At 43.7% G+C, this 22126-nt stretch overlaps 1 protein-coding gene across 1 annotated transcript in view; it reads right to left on the reverse strand.

Moving 5' to 3' along the window:
* LOC139377406 (rap guanine nucleotide exchange factor 4-like) overlaps positions 1-22126 on the reverse strand; it is a 42704-nt gene that overhangs the window by 7148 nt on the left and 13430 nt on the right. Inside the window, exons 2-13 of the mRNA XM_071120435.1 lie at positions 17090-17232; positions 16826-16914; positions 15230-15376; positions 5166-5238; positions 5009-5073; positions 4277-4383; positions 1535-1656; positions 1109-1292; positions 900-984; positions 752-812; positions 593-669; positions 106-252 (exon numbers count right to left, since the gene is read on the reverse strand). Of these exons, the coding sequence (XP_070976536.1) occupies positions 106-252; positions 593-669; positions 752-812; positions 900-984; positions 1109-1292; positions 1535-1656; positions 4277-4383; positions 5009-5073; positions 5166-5238; positions 15230-15376; positions 16826-16914; positions 17090-17232 (1300 nt within the window). The remainder of the gene's footprint in view (positions 1-105; positions 253-592; positions 670-751; positions 813-899; positions 985-1108; positions 1293-1534; positions 1657-4276; positions 4384-5008; positions 5074-5165; positions 5239-15229; positions 15377-16825; positions 16915-17089; positions 17233-22126) is intronic.

Genomic DNA, 22126 nt, shown 5'->3' on the forward strand with positions numbered 1-22126 from the left:
TTGTTCTGCCCACTATGATGAATTTGCTCCCACTGGAAACGACAGGCTGTGGTCTGTCTTGGGTTAGTTTATAAAACAAATATTTGGTACAGTATTAAACTCTACCCTGAGTATCCTGTTGAAGTCTTCCTTGTCCACTCGGAGGAAGTGACAGTTGTCTTCTCTGAGGACGATGGAGGCAGCTCGAGCGGAGTCTGTCACCAGTGCCAGCTTCCCAAAGTCATCTCCCTCGTGCAGGGTACACACCACACCCTGGTGAGAAACACACGTGGTTAAAAAACAGACGATTCAGACAGCTAGAGAAGTGCTCGCATGAATGAATATTCTGACCAATCGAACTGTGTGTGTGTGTGTGTGTGTGTGTGTAATCTGAGACCCTTAAACTAGTCATTCACTGTGACGACTTATGATGAGCAGAGTCAGTTTCCAAAACTGTGACACAGGTCTCCCCAGGGGTATACAAGCCAGCTGTTGTATGTAGCAGCATTATTGTTGGTCAGAACCAGTTTTCTAAGTATCATCTGGTGTAGGCCCATAAATCATGTGAAAATATTTCCATAGACAAAAATACATGAACACACACAAGTCCTACCTTGCCGTAGATGACCACATTGACAGAGCCCTTCTGGATGATGTACCAGGATGTGCCCTCCTCACCCTGGTTAAACACTGGAAGGAGAAGAGACAACTTAACGTGTGTCCCTAAAACACACACACACACACACAGTATGGACGTGAGAGCAGGACTTACACACGGTTCCTGCAGTGGCGTGGGACTCAAATATCAGAACACTGGCCAGCTCCCTCTTCACCTGCAAAATAAATAAAGACAGTTAATTTTAGCATTTGGGACTACTACTATGAGCTCGTCAGAGCAACATGGCTTTGCCTAGACTCACAGTGTTGGAGAGGTGGGATAAGGCCTTGATGTGAAGCAGCTCATCATAGATGATCTCCAGATCATCACCTGTCCTCTGACCAGGACTAGAGAGACAGAGAGAGAGAGGAGATTTACATTACATTTCAAATTCAATTTATTAGATCAAACGCATGTTTGAGTGTTTAGCGTGTGTGTGTGTGTGTGTGTGTGTCTGTGTGTGGTACTGACGGTTTGCGGAGGATCATGCGCAGCAGGGCGTCAGGTCCTATCTGGGCAAGGAAGAGGATGGTCTCAGGAAGCTCTTCCTCACTCTCTCTCTTCTCCTCCTCGCTAGGCAACGGTGTGTCCTCCTCCTCGTCGTCAAGGAAACGGTAGAACAGGTACTTGTCCTGGAAACCCAACTCTTGGTCCACTGGGGGGGAGGCACACACACACACACACACAAACGGTAAGTAAATCACTGACCCAACATAGTGGGAAAGCTGGAAAAAGTCCAAGGGGAGGGAACTAACTTTTTCATCCAATGGGTTTTGAGAAGGAGGTCGAGAAGAGAGGATGTGAGGAGGGAATGCAATTGAGATTCTCCCTACATGTCATGAACTGGTTAAATAACTTTGAAAGTGCTGTGTCCAGCAGAGGGCAGTGTAGTCTCACCGTGGTTCAGTACTCCCTCCTCCAGCAGAGCCTGCCACATCCCTACAGCATGAGAGCGAGTGTGTACACAGGTACTCTGCTGCACCAGCCAGTCTACCAGCTCTGTACCTACACAACACTGCCTGCAAGACAAACACACACACACACACAGCGTGACAATAAAGTAACACAAGCATGCATACTGTACTGTATGTATGTGCACAAGCACTTAAGGCCACTGCTAACCTAACGTAGCAGGTGTTTACTTTTTTCTTTCTTTAGGGGAAATGTAAGTTTGGTTGAAAATACGGTATCCCTGAAAACCAGAAACATCTGCTTTTTGCCATCACCGGGGGAGGGCGACTGCAGACTAGGTTCTAGCAGAACTAGGTTCTAGCAGAACTAGGTTCTAGCAGAACTCGGCAAGGCGTAAGCACACGACTGTGCTCGCATACTCCCTGTGTGTTAACAATAGCTAGCTAGCTGGGCCTTGCTACCAAACCTTTTACTTCAGTTTTATTATGCTTTTTGATTAAAAAGTTGTACAGGTCTTTAGGTCAGTTGGTTGGCTTGCTTGCTTGCTTTCTCTGCACGAGTAAGCCTATGCTGCTAGTCTAGCTAGCCAGCCAAGCAGCTGGCGCTAACAAACACTTAATTGAAAAATCCCATTCATAGTTCCCACCTTTACAGTTGACCAATCCCCAACGAAGAGGCTTAGACTTCAGCTACCAAACTTCAACTTGCCTCGTGTATTTTTTATGTGCGAGCGAACAATTGGAGAGAAAAAAAAAACAGCTGAACACCGAAATGAACAACAAAGGCACAAAATGTTGTTATAGTAGCACAGCGCCATGTTTCGACTAGAATCAGAATGGCGCTGGAAGGTATATTTTGTTGCGCTGACTGACTTTTTTTGTACATATAGCGATCACTAAACTTGATTTAGATGAAGGGGAAGAAGTGAACCTTTACTGTGGGGACAACGTCGCCAAATACGTTTCCTAATGAAGCTGGTGACGTAGGGGGTTATGCTCTCCTCCTTTCGATTTCACTGACTCCACTGTCCTGTCCACTTGGCAGGGATGTAAAAAGTACTAAGTTGTCATACTTGTGTAAAAGTAAAGATACCTTAAAAAAATGACTCACGTAAAATACTTCATTATGAAAAGTAAATGGAATTGCTAAAATGTACTTAAGTATCAAAAGTAAAATTATAAATCATTTCAAATTCCTTATATTAAGCAAACCAGACAGCCCAATTTTCTTTTTTTAAGTTAACGGCTAGCCAGGGTCACACTCCAACACATTTACAAATGAAGCATTTGTGTTTAGTGAGTCTGCCAGATCAGAGGCAGTAGGGATGACCAGGGATGTTCTCTTGATAAGTGTGTGAATTGGACTATTCAATGGAACTGGGGCAATAACCGTTTGGCCCTCTTCTATCAGAAAAAACCTCAATAAACTTCGGTATACTAAATGTATGTGTCGATAGGTGACAACTTGTCATCCCCATTTGTCAATTTACACAGTATCTGTGAGAAAATTATTTAGGTAAATGGCCAATCCTGAAAAGGAAACCACACTTTTTTGACTGGATCATTTCAACGAATCACCACCTCACGTTGATTTCTAAATAACGACAGGGGTTGACTTTCATTTGAATGATAGCTTAACCCTCAAAACCATGAATTCGAGCCACAATGGTCTGAAAATGACAGCTACGTTCCAAGTCCCACTACGAACTGGCGCGGACGACAAAAACACTTGTACTAAACCAAAGATATTGGCCGGTTTTAAGCAATTGATTTTGTAAGATCGCGATGACTATAAACTCTAATACTAACATCACCAATATGGGGTAGAAAGGATGTGTATTTCCTGTCATTCTTGTGTGGTAAAAACATTTGTAATGTAGTAACACGTTCTGTCCACCATAGGGAAATTAGTGTAATTACATAATTAAATATGTCAATATTTTTATATATAATGATAGCAATCACACACTTCCATCTATTTCTCCCTTCTTTAACCATGAAAATGCTCATAGGCACACTTAACCAGGCACTAAAGCGTCCATAGGGGCTGAAGTTTGACATCCCTACATTCACTTTTGCTTTGTGGCCGTAGTGGGAAAGGGGCTTCTCCCGCCATTCAATTCAGACCCGAGCCTTGGCTTCTGCAAGACGAATGCGACCAACTACACTACAACCACGAAGGCAGAAAAGTCAAGTAACGGACATGGAGTTCTGCTGGGACTTCCCCAACGCTGTCACCGAGAGGTTCGCCAGACGAACTGACTTTGTTTCAAAGTGAAGGTAGGCCTAAGTGCATTTTCCTTTACAATTTAAGGGTTAGGCTGCTGTTGAGGGTGAGGCTACTTCCTGAGAATAGAATCCCTTTCAATGCATTTGATTTATTTGTTTTGATGACACTGACGTTTTGAGTCGTTTTTTTGGTGCCACCTATCAGATGTAACGGTGGAAACCACATCGATCTATGGCTTGAGCGGAGCTGAGCAGTGTGCCCTTTTCTCGGCTGATATGAGATATACCACCATCAGAGCTATCGCTTGTGTATCTTGGTTACAATGGTATTTACATTTGGAGACCATTTTTGTCCATTTCGGGATAATAGTCTGTGTTACTCTGGTTGTTGGGGAACTTCATCAAGGTTTATTTGAGTAAATCTGGCTTTCATAACAGCCTGTGCTCACCCAGCCACCGACCTTGACCGCACGCCATTGAAACACACGCACACCCACACCTGTATGTCTTGAGGTGGTACTTCCTGTCTCTGATCATGTGGGGTGCTCTGGAGAGGATGGCGTTCCGCATCACCTTCCCCCCTCGCTGCAGCCTCTCTGACTGAACCTAGAGACGTCACACAGGAACACCATACTTCCGTCAGCACTAGCTAGACAGTAACAATCATAGTGAGAGTCTCAGCCTCCAGGTTTTAATCATTTAAAGGATGTGCTGAGAAATCCAGGGGGCTTTCATTTCATGCCCCTGGCAACAAAAGCCCCGCCCATCCCCCTCACATTTACTATATACCCGCTAAGACGTGAATCACAACCACCCAACCTATCGTAACACTCCCAGTTTCCATAGCAACCACACAACTGCTGTCTGCGATGGTGGAGCCATGAATGAAAGGTGAGAAAATAGGAGAAAAACCCAAATCACACCCACACAGAGAGCTACTTCTACCACAGCTCAGAACTACAAAAGAGGGCATCATAATTGGGCAGATGGTACCTTTTGTTCTGTGTACATGAATTACCTTTCATTAGCATAACTACAGAGGTAGCGGTGTGTGTGTGTGTGTGTGCCTGCTTGTTTGGTTGTGTGAACACTTTTAGAATACACACACACACACACTGCAGCTGAAAGTCTTACACTGTATACAGATTTTAAAAGACAGTAGTTTGGGTTTAGTTGAGCACGATAAGGGATATTACCGTCACGGTATAACATTGACACGGGCCCATCTTACCTTGTTGAGAGACTTGTTCATGAGGCTGAGAGTATTGGAACCTAGACTGTCTTTGTCTGCCAGCCCTGAGGGCGAAGGGAGACAGAGTTATCACCATGGTGATATGTGTAATATGCTATCTTTAGATTATACAGTCAACTGCATTGTAGTTACTCACGATCATTGTTGGATCCACTCTCCATGGCTCCATATGGAGGGGCCAGAAGTCCAGCCATACACTGACGGTACTTCTACAACACAACGCACGCAGGATTAGTCATCGTAATCGATAAACACACACACACACACTCACCTCGTCTGTCTGACCCTCCATTACCATTAATCTGAACAGGGCTCTAGAGCCTTACTCACCACTTCACAAAAACACATGTGTATGTACACGCTGTATGTATATGAATATGTTGTATGTATATGCTGAATGTATATGAATATGTTGTATGTGTATGAATAATGTTGTATGTGTATGCAGTACAGGACCTTAAGTTGTATTTTTCTTATTTTACATTTGCGTTGGCGTTCTCGTCTATTAGTGTTATGTATTTTGTCATGTTTTATGTTTCGTGTGGAACCCAGGAAGAGTAGCTACCGCCACTGCAACAGCTAATGGGGATCCAAATAAAATGGCAAAAAGCCACGCTCTGGTCATTAGATCAATATATGACCCTGAGTAGCTCCACCCCCCTTACCCACACATTCCATTAAGGCAGCCCCCCCCCCCCCCGATTCAGAGGGGTTGGGTTAAATGCGGAAGACACATTTCAGTTGAAGGCATTCAGTTGTACAACTGACTAGGTATCCCCCCCCGCCTTCCCTTTCCCCTTTCGAACGAGCACGCGCACGTACGCCGGCACACACAGCCTACAACCTTCCCTCAAAACAAAGCCCCGTTGTCACCTAGGGACCGTTTACATGTGGAACATCTCAGATGACCTAACAAACACACACATGCACGAGGCTGTATTCTAATCAGGGTCAATGAGTACAGCAAGGACGACAGAGTGCAGTGGAGTGTTTAGCAAGTGTGTGTCAGCGCCTAGGGCTGCTGCCGCCATTCATTTTTGTCAGTCGGTAACTGTCATGCAAATAACTGTCGGTCTCGCGGTAATCGCCCGTTAATTAACATAAAACACGTTTAGCATTTCAGGCCTTCCACACATAAACTATAAGCCACTGATGCAGACCTTTGGAACATCTAAACTTTAAAATGTGAAATAAATCCATGTAATATATCCAACACCGTCACAATAAATCCATGTAATATATCCAACACCGTCACAATAAATCCATGTAATATATCCAACACCGTCACAATAAATCCATGTAATATATCCAACACCGTCACAATAAATCCATGTAATATATCCAACACCGTCACAATAAATCCATGTAATATATCCAACACCGTCACAATAAATCCATGTAATATATCCAACACCGTCACAATAAATCCATGTAATATATCCAACACCGTCACAATAAATCCATGTAATATATCCAACACCGTCACAATAAATCCATGTAATATATCCAACACCGTCACAATAAATCCATTATTTATTTTAGGCAGGTCTAAAGAAACAACAACATGACATGAAGAAAAATCTTGCCTATTTCAGTAGAATAGCATAGCATATTCTGTCGTCCTTATGTTAGGCCATGATCTGGCTATGCCATATGGCTGTGGGCTACACTAGTTGATTTAGCAGACAAGATTTGCTTATATTTCCCATGGCATTATTTTACATATGCCAGGTTGGTAGCCTGGTTGTAAAGCGGATTCATGTGCTTAACTTTCAAATATAGCAGCATGAGAAAGCTGGGATCCTCTTTCATATAGTGGCCAGTCAACACTCAAATACATATTTTTGGTCACACACACCTAGCCATCAATCTACAGTTGAAGTCGGAAGTTTACATACACCTTAGCCAAATACATTGAAACTTAGTTTTTCATAATTCCTTAAATTTAAACCTAGTATAAATTCCCTGTCTCAGGTCAGTTAGGATCACCACTTTATGAATGTGAAATGTCAGAATAATAGTAGACAGAATAATACATTTCAGCTTTTATTTCTTTCATCACATTCCCAGTGGGTCACTCAATTAGTATTTGGTAGCTTTGCCTTTAAATTGTTTAACTTGGTTCAAACGTTTCGGGTAGCCTTCCACAAGCTTCCATAAGTTGGGTGAATTTTGTCCCATTCCTCCTGACAGAGCTGGTGTAACTGAGTCAGGTTTGTAGACCTTCTGGCTCACACATGCTTTTTCAGTTCTGCCCACAAATGTTCTATAGGATTGAGGTCAGGGCTTTGTGATGGCCACTCCAATACCTTGACTTTGTTGTTCTTAAGCCATTTTGTCACAACTTTGGGGTCATTGGGGTCAACAAGCTTGGGGTTATTGTCCATTTAGAAGAACCATTTGCAACCAAGCTTTAACTTCCTGACTGATGTCTTGAGATGTTGCTTCAATATATCCACATCATTTTCTTTTTTTATGAAGCCATCTATTTTGTGAAGTGCACCAGTCCCTCCTGTAGCAAAACACCCCCACAACATGATGCTGCCACCCCAGTGCTTCACGGTTGGGATAGTGTTCTTTGGCTTGCAAGCCTCCCCATTTATCCTCCAAACATAACAATGGTCATTATGGTCAAACCGTTCTATTTTTGTTTCATCAGACCAGAGGACATTTTTCCAAAAAGTATGATCTTTGTACCCATGTGCAGTTGCAAACCGTAGTCTGGCTTTTTTATGGCGGTTTTGGAGCAGTGGCTTTTTCCTTACTGTGCGGCCTTTCAGGTTATGTCAATATAGGACTCGTTTTACTGAGGATATAGATACTTTTGTACCCGTTTCCTCCAGCATCTTCACAAGGTCCTTTGCTGTTGTTCTGGGATTGATTTGCACTTTTCGCACTAAAGTACGTTCATCTCTAGGAGACAGAACGCATCTCCTTCCTGAGCGGTTTGACGGCTGCGTGGTCCCATGGTGTTTATACTTGTGTACTATTGTTTGTATAGATGAACGTGGTACCTTCAGGCATTTGGAAATTGCTCCCAAAGATTAACCAGACTTGGGGAGGTCTACAATTTCTTTTGAGGTCTTGGCTGATTTCTTTTGATTTTACCATGATGTCAAGCAAAGAGGCACTGAGTTTGAAGGTGGGCCTTGAAATACATCCATAGGTACACCCCCAATTGACTCAAATGATGTCAATTAGCCTATCAGAAGCTTCTAAAGCCATGACATTTTTTTCTGGAACTTCTGACCTACCTCATTTGTGATACTGTGAATTATATGTGAAATAATCTGTCTGTAAACAATTGTTGGAAAAATTACTTTTGTCATGCACACAGTAGATGCCCTAACAGACTTGCCCAAACTATAGATTGATAACAAGAAATTTGTGGAGTGGTTGAAAAATGAGTTTTAATGACTCCAACCTAAGTGTATGTAAACTTCCGACTTCAACTGTATCTATCTATCTCTCTATATCTAAACACACACAGTGTCACGACTTCTGCCGAAGTCAAGGTCTCTCCTTGTTCGGGCGGTGCTCGGCGATCGACGTCACCGGTCTTCTAGCCATCATTGATCCATTTTTCATTTTCCATTGGTTTTGTCTTGTCTTCCTATACACCTGGTTTCAATCCCGTTCATTACCTGTTGTGTATTTAACCCTCTGTTTCCCCTCATGTCTGTCAGAGATTGTTTATTGTTCAGTTTTTGTGTTGTTTGTATTGGTGCGCGACAGGTCCTCGTACTCCATTTTGTTTTATTATGATTCATTAGTGTTGGAGTTATGTTTTGTTTACAGTCATTAAACAACTACATTTCATTAAGTTTGATTCTCCTGCGCCTGACTTCCCTGCCACCTATACACACGACTCTGACACACACACACACACACACACACACACACACACACACACGTGTAAATAATGTGCATAGACAGTATATGAATATAAAAAGTGTGTACAGCAGTAGTTATATAGGATGATCCTTGGCTAGAATACAGCATATACATATGAAGTGGGTGGCTGAGGTCCTTGATGGTCTTCTCGGCCTTCCTGTGACACCGGGCGCTGTAGGTGTCCTGGAGGGCAGGCAGTGTGACCCCGTTAATGCGTTGGGCTGACCGCACTCTCTGGAGAGCCCTGCGGTTGTGGACGGTGCAGTTGCCGTACCAGGTGGTGATACAGCTCAACAGGATGCTCTCAATGGTGCATCTGTAGAAGTTCATGAGGGTCTTAGGGGCCAAGCAAGATTCCTTCTGCCTCTTTGTTGAAGAGGCACTGTTGCACCTTCTTCACCACACGGTCTGTGTGGATAGAATATTTCAGATTGTCAGTGATGTGCACACACAGGAACTTGAAGCTTTTCACCCTCTCCACTGCGGCCCCATCGATGTGAATGGGGGTGTGCTCCCTCTGCTGTCTCCTGAAGTCCACGATCAGCTCCTTCGTTTTGTTGATGTTGAGAGGTTGGTTTCCTGGCACCACTCCGCCAGGGCCCTCACCTCCTCCCTGTAGGTTATTTCGTCGTTGTTTGTAATCAGGCCTACCACTGTCGTGTGGTCTGCAAACTTGACGTTTGAGTTGGAGATGTGCGTGGCCACGCAGTCATGGGTGAACAGGAAGTACAGGACGGGGCTGAGCGCACACCTTTTTCCACACGCGATTGCACAATAACTGGGCTTATAAGAACACATTTCACAAGGCTCTGTAGGCTATGGGGTCTCCAACCCTGTTCCAGGGGTCATAGGCCTATAGGCTTGGAGTTATTTGGCCAATTCAGTTGTGAGAGAAATCTTATCAAAACATATAGGCCTATGGGCAAGGCTAACTGATGCACGTGACTATGATTTGAAAAAGTCGCAAAAAAAAATTGCATGTGCTTTTTCTTGCCTTAGACTTGCCATCATTCACAAGTGAAACTATAATTATTATTAATATTGTCATCATCATCATCATCATCATTTTAATCTTGTCTTTACATATACGTGTAAAATTTGTTTTGATTTAGAATGGGCCATCAAAAATATGTCACCCACAGTTCATTTTCATGCCAGTCAGGTCGGCTACTCTGGTTGTAAAGCGAAGCAATGTGTTTAATATTAGGAAAATTGAGAAATAAATATAGTTGGCCTAGCCTATAGAAAGTTGATGGAATCCTCCTCTTTTTAATATATATATATATATATGATTTATTTCACCTTTATTTAACCAGGTAGGCCAGTTGAGAACAAGTTCTCATTTACAACTGCAACCTGGCCAAGATAAAGCAAAGCAGTGCGACACAAACAACAGAGTTACACATGGAGTAAACAAACGTACAGTCAATAATACAGTAGAAAAAGTCAATATACAGTGTGTGCAAATGGCGTGAGGTGGTAAGGCAATAAATAGGCCGGTTAGCAAGTTTGTTGGGGACTAATGACCATCCGCGGCACCAGAGGACAGTTTTGGAGAAGCCTGGCTACTGTGACTCAACGGTCATGTGGAATTTGACTGCGGTCATGACTCGTGGCTGCCGGTGTGGAGGTAAGACGGTCACTGTAACAGCCCTATATCAGCCCCACTCGCTCTTGTGTTCATATCCATATTTCAAGACAAATATTGCAGATTGCTTGATTTCCTTAACCCTGCCTGATTGCGCAACACACACATGGATAAACTTACAAACGTTCTCCGGTATTATGTCATTCTGAACTCTAACGTCTCTTAAGTCATTACCAGGCAAGCCCATGCCTTCAGGAGTCTGCCAAAACACACACACACACAGGAAGAGAGGCCCTTTAACATTCAGGAACCTGCTGACACACACACACACACACACACACACACACACACACACACACAACAATCAGCTGATTAATCACATCTGCACCAAAATCATAACAGACTTTACCGGGTGTTTGTATTTTCTATCAAGTCATGAATGAATACACACACACACACACACACACACACACACACACACACACACACACACACACACACACACACACACACACACACACACACACACACACACACACACACACACACACACACGACTAAACTCACCCAGGGTCTTCTCTAAGCTCTACGGCTGGGAAGATCTCCTAAGAGGTGCCCACGGCTCCTGTAATCCACATCACACAGGACTACCCCAGAGGTCTCCTCTCACACACACACACACTCAGTCCTCTTTGAAACAGCGCTCCAGTTCTTAGCGTCTCTCTAAATGAGCCAAGCGCCCGACCAAGCAGAGGTTGCCACGACAATCACAGCTTTTCAGAGAGCGAGAGAAAGGGGGAGTGTGTGTGTGAGAGAGAGAGAGTGTGAGAGAGAGTGTGAGTGTGTGAGAGAGAGACGGAAGAACGATAGACAGAAAGCATTTGTTTCAGAGAATCCCAAAGAAACCAAAATGTTACTATAATGTCACTATTAGGCAAAGACCATTCAAATCAAATGTATTTGTCACATGTGCCGAATACCTTACCGTGAAATGCTTATTTACAAGCCCTTAGCCAACAACACAGTTTAAAATAAAACAGAGTTTAGAAAATATTTACCTAATAAACTAAAGTAACAAATAAAAGAAAACGACAATAACAACGCTATATACAGTCGAAGTCAGAAGTTTACATACACTTAGGTTGGAGTCATTAAAACTCATTTTTCAACCACTCCACAAATTTCTTGTTAACAAACTACAGTTTTGGCAAGTCGGTTAGGGCATCTACTTTGTGCATGACACAAGTAATTTTTCCAACAATTGTTTACAGACAGATTATTTCACATATAATTCACAGTATCACAAATCCAGTAGGTCAGAAGTTTACATGCACTATGTTGACTGTCCCTTTAAACAGCTTGGAAAATTCCAGAAAATTATGTCATGGCTTTAAAAGCTTCTGATAGGCTAATTGTTGATGTATTTCAAGGCCTACCTTCAAACTCAGTGCCTTGTGAAGATGCTGGAGGAAACGGGTACAAAAGTATCTATATCCACAGTAAAACGAGTTCTATATCGAAATAACCTGAAAGGGCGTTCAGCAAGGAAGAAGCCACTGCTCCAAAACCGCCATAAAAAAAAAAAGCCTACGGTTTGCAACTGCACATGGGGACAAAGATGGTACTTTTTTGGTAAAATGTCCTCTGTTCTGATGAAACAAAAAACACAAACAAAAATAGAACTGTTTGGCTATAATGACCATCATTATGTTTGGGGGAGGCTTACAAGCCGAAGAACGCCATCCCAACCATGAAGCACGGGGGTGGCAGCATCATGTTGTGGGGGTGCTTTGCTGCACGAGGGACTGGTGCACTTCACAAAATAGATGGCATCATGAGAAAATAAAATGATGTGGATATATTGAAGCAACATCTCAAGACATCAGTTAAAGTTTGGTCTGTAATGGGTCTTCCAAATGGACAATGACCTCAAGCATACCTCCAAAGTTATGGCAAAATGGCTTAAGGACAACAAAGTCAAGGTATTGGAGTGGCCATCACAAAGCCCTGACCTCAACCCTATAGAACATTTGTGGGCAGAACTGAAAAAACGTGTGCGAGCAAGGAGGCCTACAAACCTGACTCAGTTACACCAGCTCTGTCAGGAGGAATGGGCCAAAATTCACCCAACTTATTGTGGAAAGCTTGTGGAAGGCTACCTGAAATATTTGATCCAAGTTAAACAATTTAAAGGCAATGCTACCAAATACTAATTGAGTGTATGTAAAACTTCTGACCCACTGGGAATGTGATGAAAGAAATAAAACATTCTCTCTACTATTATTCTGACATTTCACATTCTTAAAATAAAGTGGTGATCCTAACTGAGATAGGGAATTTTACTAGGATTAAATGTCAGCAATTGTGAAAAACTGAGTTGAAATGTATTTGTCTAAGGTGTATATAAACTTGCGACTTCAAGTGTGTACTGAGTCAATGTGGGGTACAGGTTATTCGAGGTAATTTGTACATTTAGGTAGGGGTAAAGTGACTATGCATACTGCAGATAATAAACAGCGAGTAGCAGCAGTGTAAAAACAAAGGGAGGCCATTTGATTAATTGTTCAGCAGTCTTATGGCTTGGGGGTTGTAGCTGTTAAGGATCCTTTTGGTCCTAGACTTGGCACTCTGGTACCATTTCCCGCGCAGTAGCAGAGAGAACAGTTTGACTCGGATGACCATAGTCTTTGTACATTTTTTAGGCCTTCCTCTGACAACGCCTAGTATATAGGTCCTGGATGGCAGGAAGCTTGGCCGCGGTGATATACAGGGCTGTAAGCACTACCCTCTGCAGTGCCTTATGGTCGGATGCCAAGCAGTTGCCATACCAGGAGGTGATGCAACCGGTCAGGATGCTCTCGATGGTGCAGCTGTAGAACTGGGGAGCCATGCCAAATCTTTTCAGTCTCCTGAGGGGGAAAAGGCATTGTCGTTCCCGCTTCAAGAATGTCTTGGTGTGTTCGGACCATGATAGTTTGTTGGTGATGAGGACACTAAGGAACCTGAAACTCTCGACCCGCTCCACTACAGCCACATCGATGTGAATGGGGGAGTGTTACGGCCCTCCTTTTCCTGTAGTCCATGATCAGCTCCTTTGTCTTGCTCACGTTGAGAGAGAGAGGTTGTTGTCCTGGCACCACACTGCCAGGTCTCTGACCTCCTCTAGGCTATAGGCTGACTCATTATTGTCAGTGATCAGGCCTACCACTCTTGTGTCGTGTTGCAGTCGTGCTTGGCCACGCGGTGTTGGGTGAAAAGGGAGTACTGGAGGGCACTAAGCACACACCCCTGAGGGGCCCCCATGTTTAGGATCAACGTGGCAGATCATCTGTGGATCTGTTGGGCAAATTGGAGTGGCTCTAGGGTTTCCGGGATGACGGTGTTGATGTGAGCCATGACCAGCCTTTCAAAGAATTTCATGGCTACCGACATGAGTCGTATGGGGTGGCAGTCATTTAGGTAGGTTACCTTCGCTTTCTTGACTTGATCTTGGGCACAGGGACTATGGTGGTCTGCTTGAAACATGTAGGTATTACAGACTTGGTCAGGGAGTGGTTGAAAATATCAGTGAAGACACTTGCCAGTTAGTCCACGCATGCTCTGAGTACACATCCTGGTAACCATCTGGCTCTGCGGCCTTGTGAATTTTTACATGTTTAAAGGTCTTGCTCACATCGGCTACGGAGAGCATGATCGCACAATTGTCCGGAACAGCTGGTGCTTCGGTGTCGCTTGCCTCCGGCGCCATTATCTAGTGTGTAAATTCTAAGAAACATGTTCTCAAGTAAATAGCACTGAAAAAGTACTGTAACAAATATCAAATAATGATTACATTTTTCATTAAGTGAGTGGCTAACCTTTCCTCTGCCGCCTCTTATTCCACAAGACAGAAGTTGACACACCCTGGGGTGACTGTGTGGGGTTGAGAAGAATAGTATATGGGTTAAAAGTGGTGGCCCTGTCCAGCCATGTCTCTGGGCCCCTGTAGTAATACTATTGTATCATCTGTCAAATGGTGTGACTCAGTCAGTGTGACCTGGCCCTGGGGAGGTGTTATGACAGATCTAGCTTTCAGACACTTTGTGGTTTCCTCTCCTTTAACCAGCGTGATATGCTACTTCAAGACAATGGCAGCAGTAAGAGACTGGCACCAAGGCTAATATCTCACACCGTTACACTGTTTGAATCCTAATCTCTTCCTGTGTCAAACACACACACAAACACACACACACTTGACATAAGATCAAAACACTGAGGTTTTTATGTCCATTGTAAGAGCTAGCCTCAGACACGCTCTCTCTGATCTATCTCTAGACTCCTAAAATAGATGCCAGAGAAGAGAAAGAGCTGAGAGAGGGAGAGCTGAAGAAAGACAGCCAGGGGGAGAGTGCACTTAGCACAGAGACAAAAACACTCTTAGCCCACTAGTGCTATTATACTTCCTCCACATCCTACTCCTCCTCTCTCCCTATAACCTACTGGACACTTTAAAGACCCCCCCCCCATGCTCAAAAACACTCACACACATGATGACTGGTTCAGTTGGAGCATGTATCATCCTAATGCCCCCAGGCAGTGAAAATGACAGCAGGTTCCACAAGCTCACACAAACAGGACTGTACTGGAGGCCTGGTATTAACAGTGGACAGCCATCTTGTGGCCAGAGCATGAACCACTTCAGAATTTGAATTGTGTGTCTCTCTCTTCCTCTCTCTCACCTCCCATAGGCTCTTGAACTCTCTCTGTTCAATGCGGAGCAATTCGCTGGTCTCTCTGCTGACGATGGTGGCGTGGCGAGGAGTATTATCCAGAATCGACTCTCCAAACGCCGTCCCGATTCCCAGCGTGCAGATAGTGACAGCATCCTAGACACACACAGGCAGAACACACTCAATTTCATGAACTTATGTGATTCAGTTACATTCAACGCTATTCAAGTCAATAAATCTTTGTCCACAAAAGGGCAATTCATTTCTAGAGCAAGAACAAACATCAGCACTGAGGATAGCTAGACTGCATTTACACAGGTAGCCCCAATCTGATATTTTTGCCACTAATTGGTCTTTTGACCAATCAGATCAGATTTTTTGCCTATAATTGGGCAAAAGATCAGAACTATGTAAATGCAGCCTTGCACAGAGACAGAAGCTTGTTCAATCCAGACCCACTTCTTATCTAAGGCTGTGTTTACAGAGGCAAATTATTGGCAAAGAGCTGATCTGACTGGTCAAAAGACCAATTAGTGGAAAAATATCAGAATTGGAATGCCTGTGTAAACACAGCCTAAGGGTCAATGTTGTAAGGCTAGTAGTTCAAATCATACTAGTGGTTAGAACGTGTTGTTCTAGCATGGCCACATTTAACATGTTGTTCTTCTGTCCTTTCTAGCATGGCCACATTTAACATGTTGTTCTAGATTCCTGTCTAGCATGGCCACATTTAACATGTTGTTCTTCTGTCCTTTCTAGCATGGCCACATTTAACATGTTGTTCTAGATTCCTGTCTAGCATGGCCACATTTAACATGTTGTTCTATTACATGGCCACATTTAACATGTTTCATATATTCACTTGTGAAGGGTTCCATATTTTCATATATTCACTTGTGAAGGGTTCTTGGATGGATTTTCTCGTTAAGAACTCACCTCAGGGAAGACCATAATCTGACCACTCAGACAAGGTCACACACACACACAGTCACATGCAGACACACACAAGCGCAGGCACATGCACACACACACACACACAAGCACAGTCACATACTTACTTTCCTGCACGTGTGCACACACTCTCTCCCTCGTGTCTAATATGATAGGAGGGGACTTAACATCTTCCTACTGTCCCAAATGACATTTCAGAAACGGCCATCAGAACTAGGCCAGGCTATGCCCATAGACATGAACATGGCAAACGGGTACAGGGACTTGTAACTGGACATTTTGTTCCATCTCAAATTTTAACAACCAATCCTGCACGCTCTATATATTCTGTCTGTCCGTCGCTCGGTCTCACTATAGCATCTCTGAACCCTCCACACAGTAACTAGCTCAATCCTCAGAGGAGCGTTTGAGAGGCAGCAGCTTTGCTCAGAGCTAAAACCGGAGCGCGCTAGCTGCTAGCCCAGCGTGCATATTTTAACATGGGAGCATTGTAGGCAATGCACTTTGAAACATTCATCAAGGCTGTAATGGGACTACACAAGGTGCAACACGAGACTAACAGCACAGAGAACTCTGGAGGGAAAGCATAACTTTCGAGAGAGGAGGAACCCCGAATAGAGCTGTAGTCAAATGTATCAAGCATGCCTGATTTACCTGGTGGTTGGCTGTTTCCGACACCTTGACGTCCAGAGAGCCAGACAGAACAGCATACCAGCTGGTCCCGATGTCACCTTGGCGGAACACTGCACAGAGCATAGCACCATCACATAACAGCTTATAAAACGGTCAACAGTATAGTGACGAGTCATAGTAGAGCTGAAAGCCAATGAAGTACAGGGGAGGCCTTTACCCAGGGGTTCATACCACTGAGTGAGTGTGTCAGTGTGTGAGAGTGTGTGTGTGTGTGCGTATACTTCCAGGTGATGCCTTTCTCCAGGTATTCGTAGAAGGCACAGGAGCAGATCTGCAGCAGCAGGGAGGGGTGGAACCTCTGGAAGGCTTTTACCCCTTTAAGTCTGGTCAGAATAATATCCACATCCTCTCCAGAACGCTCCGCAGGCCTACAGAGAGAGATTGGGGGTGTAAGTGTGTGTGTGTGTGTGTGTGTGTGTGTGTGTGCTTTGTTCTGTGTTTCTCTGCTGTTCTGTTCTCTGTGACTGTGAATAGCTGTAGGCGTTTTGAGCTTGGGACCCCCTGCAGTGTGGATGTAAGAGCCCATTAATACTGCTATTTCTGAGACACTTAAACAAACACACACACACACACACACACACACACACACACACACCTCTGATGTAAGCTTAAAAGACACAGGTCTCTGATGTGTTGAAACACTGCTGAGACAATCATACAGAGAAACTCGGTGTCTGTTCACATCGCTTTCTCTCTCCCATCCCTCTTTCACCAGCTCTCTCTCACACACACACACACACACGTTTGGCCGTAGATGGTGAGCCACCATTCAAACCCTATGACCTACAGCTCTTCTCTGACACTGGTGACTCAATGGTGAGTGTGAGTAGCCTACTGAAGGGCAAATACATAGACCTGCTCATACAAATACTAGGCTTTCTATCTCTCCTCTTCATTTCCTCTCTCCTAGCCCTTGGTTATTTCATGCCTCAAATCTACCTTATTTTCTTTCCATCCATCCTTCTTCATACCAACTAGCTCTCACAGTCTCGCATCAGAATTAGACGTTCATCCATGTTTCTCTAACGTCAAATTTCAACATGTTTAAGGTTACGTTTAGGCATTGACTCCAAATGGTTAAGGTATGGGTTAAGGTTTGGGAAAGGCTTAAAATAATGATTTCAAAGACAACAAAATCGCTGGATTCAAACACGCAGCCTTTGGTGGAACCAGAGGTAGATGCTTACAGAAACCTTGACAGTAACAGCACTCACTGTTGCCCCTAATGGACGGTTTCCACATCATCTCCCGTCATCCTCAGACATAGATGGACGTTGAATACAGACTTGTATCACGGGTTACCTGCCTGCTCCATTCATAATTCTCCTTTTTTCCTCAGACCATTTCTGTACAATAACATTTGTCTGTTAGCGGGACAAGACCTGGCCGAAGACACATTCTGCCTGAAGGCCACAGCCCCGAGGTTGTTGTTATCTCTGATTCCTCATTGCTCCTCTCCTGTCCACTCTGACTCATCTCCCTGGTCCTCCTCCTTTTTCCTCCCCCTCCCCTTCATCCTCATCATTCCATATCTCTCTGCCACTGTAGGGTTAATCTGTTAGACAGGTAGAACGGTCAAAGCATCATACAAGAGCAACCCAACCTTTTGAATGCTCCTCTGCATTGACCCAGATGTCTAGAAGACAAAGAGAATACAGGTGACAGACAGGTCTACAGTGATCTCAGTTCCCCACCTCATTTTAAAGCTAAACCATTATGACACACACACACACCTCTGACTAAAGCTGAGCCACAGTGAGAGAAGGCTGACCTATTCCTGCAGTGGTACAGATGAGAGAGGACAGGAGAGACCAGAGAGCTCTAGAAGCTTCTCTTACTGTATACTACAGCACAAGAGTTCCAAAGTCTCTGTTCATTACCGTATCAAAATATATACTTTGGTTTTCCAAACTAATAGTTTTCTATTTTGATCATTTCAACCAAATATAGCTAGTGCCATTTAAATATTTTTTTACAAGCAGGAGCTGCACTTAAGAGGAAATGTGCAGTTCCAACAATCAAATGGCCTCCACGCCACTGTTTCGGTAAACAACTGAGCGATGGGGCTGGATAAATGTAACCACTCAAACTCAGACAGAGCTATGGATACAAGGACTGACCATGATTGATAATAATGCCAAATAAAAAAAACTGAAATAGACCCTTTACTCAGTACTTTGCTGAAGAACCATTGGCAGTGATTGCAACCTCGAGTCTTCTTGGCACACTTGTAATTGGGGAGTTTCTCCCATTCTTCTCTACAAATCATCTCAAGCTCTGTCAGGTTGGATGGGGAGCGTCGCTGCACAGCTATTTTCAGGATTCTCCAGAGATGTTCTATCGGGTTCAAGTCCGGGCTCTGGCTGGGCCTCTCAAGGACACTTGGAGACTTGTCCCGAAGCCAATCCTGCTTTGTCTTGGCTGTGTGCTTAGTGATGTCCTGTTAGAAGATAAATCTTCTCCCCGGTCTGAGGTCCTGAGCGCTCTGGAGTAGGTTTTCATCAAGGATCTGTCTGTACTTTTCTCTGTTTATCTTTCCCTCGATCCTGACTAGTCTACCTGCCACTGAAAAGCAACCCTACAGCATGATGCTGCCATCACCATGCTTCGCCATAGGGATAGTGCCAAGTTTCTCCAGACTTGACGCTTGGCATTCAGGCCAAATAGTTCAATCTTGGTTTTATCAGACCAGAGAATCTTGTTTCTCATGCTCGGAGAGTCGTTTAGGTGCCTTTTGGCAAACTCCAAGCGGGCTATCAAGTGCCTTTTACTGAGGAGTGGAAGGGTCTCCCATTTCCAGAGGAACTCTAGAGCTCTGTCAGAGTAACCATCGGGTTCTTGGTCACTTCCCTGACCAAGGCCCTTCTTCCCCGATTCCTCATTTTGGCCAGGCGGCCAGCTCTTGGAAGAGTCTTGGTTTTTCCAAACTTTTTACACTTAAGAATGAGGAGACCACTGTGTTCTTGGGGACCTTCAATGCTGCAGACATTTTTTGGTGCCCTTCTCCAGATCTGTGCAAGACAATCCTGTCTTGGAGCTTATATAGACAGGTGTGTGCCTTTCCAAATAATTTCTAATCAATTGAATTTACCACAGGTAGACTCCAATCAAGTTGTAGAAGCATCAAGGATGATCAATGGAAACAGGATGCACCTGAGCTCAATTTAAGTCTCATAGCAAAGGATCTGAATACTTATGTAAATAAGGTTTCTGTTTTAAATTTTTAATACATTGGCAAAAATGTCTAAAAACCTGTTTTTTCTTTGTCAGTATGACTATTGGATGTAGATTAATGAGGGGGGAGGAAACGATTTAATCTATTTTAGAATATGGCTGTAACGTAACAAAATGTGGAAAAAGTCAAGGGGTCTGAATACTTTCCGAATGCACTGTATAAGTTATATCCTTCATTGTAATGATGTGCGCTGAGAGTCAAGAAGCAAGTTCAGGGAGTGAGTGTTTTAATAAATAAACGCAACTAAATACAAAACACGAACAGACATGAAACTGAAACAACGACGCCTGGGGAAGGAACCAAAGGGAGTGAAATGTATAGGGAAAGTAATCAGGGAGGTAATGGAGTCCAGGTGAGTCTGTATACGCGCAGGTGCACGTAACGATGGTGACAGGTGTGTGCCATAACGAGCAGCCTGGCGACCTAGATGCCGGAGGGAGCACACGTGACATTCATGAATCAATGGGTATACAGTAGATCATTTATTTAACAGTCCAAAATGGATAAAGCAATCACAGATTGACCCTTTTTACTCTGAGATAAATATCATGTTTATCACCTCCATTGATGTTGTGTTGTGTTTTTGTCAAGCACTGTCACCTTCTGTATTACAGATCAGTTCTAATCTAATAAAGTGAAACTTAAAGCCTGTTAATAACTGAGGTCAGATCAGATTTCATGTAAAAGCCTACACTTATTATCATACACACACACACACACACACACACACACACACACACACGTGATGAGTGGGATGACGCATAACCGCATCACCTGCAGTCCCCACGGTTATATCTGTGTGGCGGGCAGGTTTAGGGTCATGAAATATTGTGTTGATGAAGGGCAGGTGGGTGGCGGGAGGGAGGGAGGGAGGGAGGGAGGGAGGGAGGGAGGGAGGGAGGGAGGGAGGGAGGGAGGGAGGGAGGGAGGGAGGGAGGGAGGGAGGGAGGGAGGGAGGGAGGGATGAATAAAGGGAAAACAATACCTTCTAAATCCATAACGGTATAATTATTGTGCAATCTATATCTATAGCCTACATTGAGGTTTTCCTTTCATTATTTTAGGCTATCTGGCATTAGTGTGTAACCCTCAAGGCCTAACTGTACTCATTAAATCCAATTAGCATGCTTAAAAAAATATATATGTAAAAAATCTAATAAATAGTGGCCATAGAAACATTTAAAAATCGGTCAATTTAAGCTAGAGATATGTTTTCCTGCATTGGATGCGTCTTAATCCACCTCATTCACCGATGTCGCATTTTCCGCATCTGCGGTCAAAGGTGACAGCGCTAGAGCAGTGTTTTGCCAAACCATGAGACATCCCAAAAATTGGTATTCTCACAAAATCGTCTGTAGTGTCAGAACAGTTTGGCCTTCAAATTGACCCTGTAACTGACAGTTAGACTTGGAGGTTATGTTGTTTGTTTGAATTGTTTACGTGTCTGCTGTGCAAGGGAAATAATAAGACAAGTCGAACAACGTAGCTAATACTGTTGTAACGGGGATCCTTATTGTAGCAACACACTTTTGGAGGGAAGGCAATACTGCGCTGCGTTAGCTAAGTTTTCATGTCATAAAGGTTGCAGCGTGTATGTTGGGATGAAGTGTGAATTCATGCCAGGAATAATAAGTGTGAAGTTTGATTTCCTCCCTTCTGTAATAAGCAGCCAATGAGGTATTTTTCCTTTATTCATGTGTTTAATATGATACTGTTATAGCGCCGGTTAAACTGTTATGTATGTAAGCACTTCAGAGTTATACCAAGCTAATAAGTCACTCGTAAGATAAGGAGGTTGTAAGAGTGTGCTTAACTGTATTTTTCATTTACTTTATAGTTCTCACGGAAGGTGATAATTCTGACTAAAACTACAGAATAAAGCCGCCAGTTAAAATCAAAGAACGGTTGTGCTTGTGGTTACTGAAGGGAGCTACAGACCCCTCCATTAAAAGATGAGACTGTCACGAACAAGAGTGTTCTCCATTTTGCTCTACAACCCCAAGCATCTTGGGACTGGTCTGAAGTCA

This window comes from Oncorhynchus clarkii, chromosome 20, assembly GCF_045791955.1.
Source record: "Oncorhynchus clarkii lewisi isolate Uvic-CL-2024 chromosome 20, UVic_Ocla_1.0, whole genome shotgun sequence".
NCBI classification, from domain to species: Eukaryota; Metazoa; Chordata; class Actinopteri; order Salmoniformes; family Salmonidae; genus Oncorhynchus; species Oncorhynchus clarkii.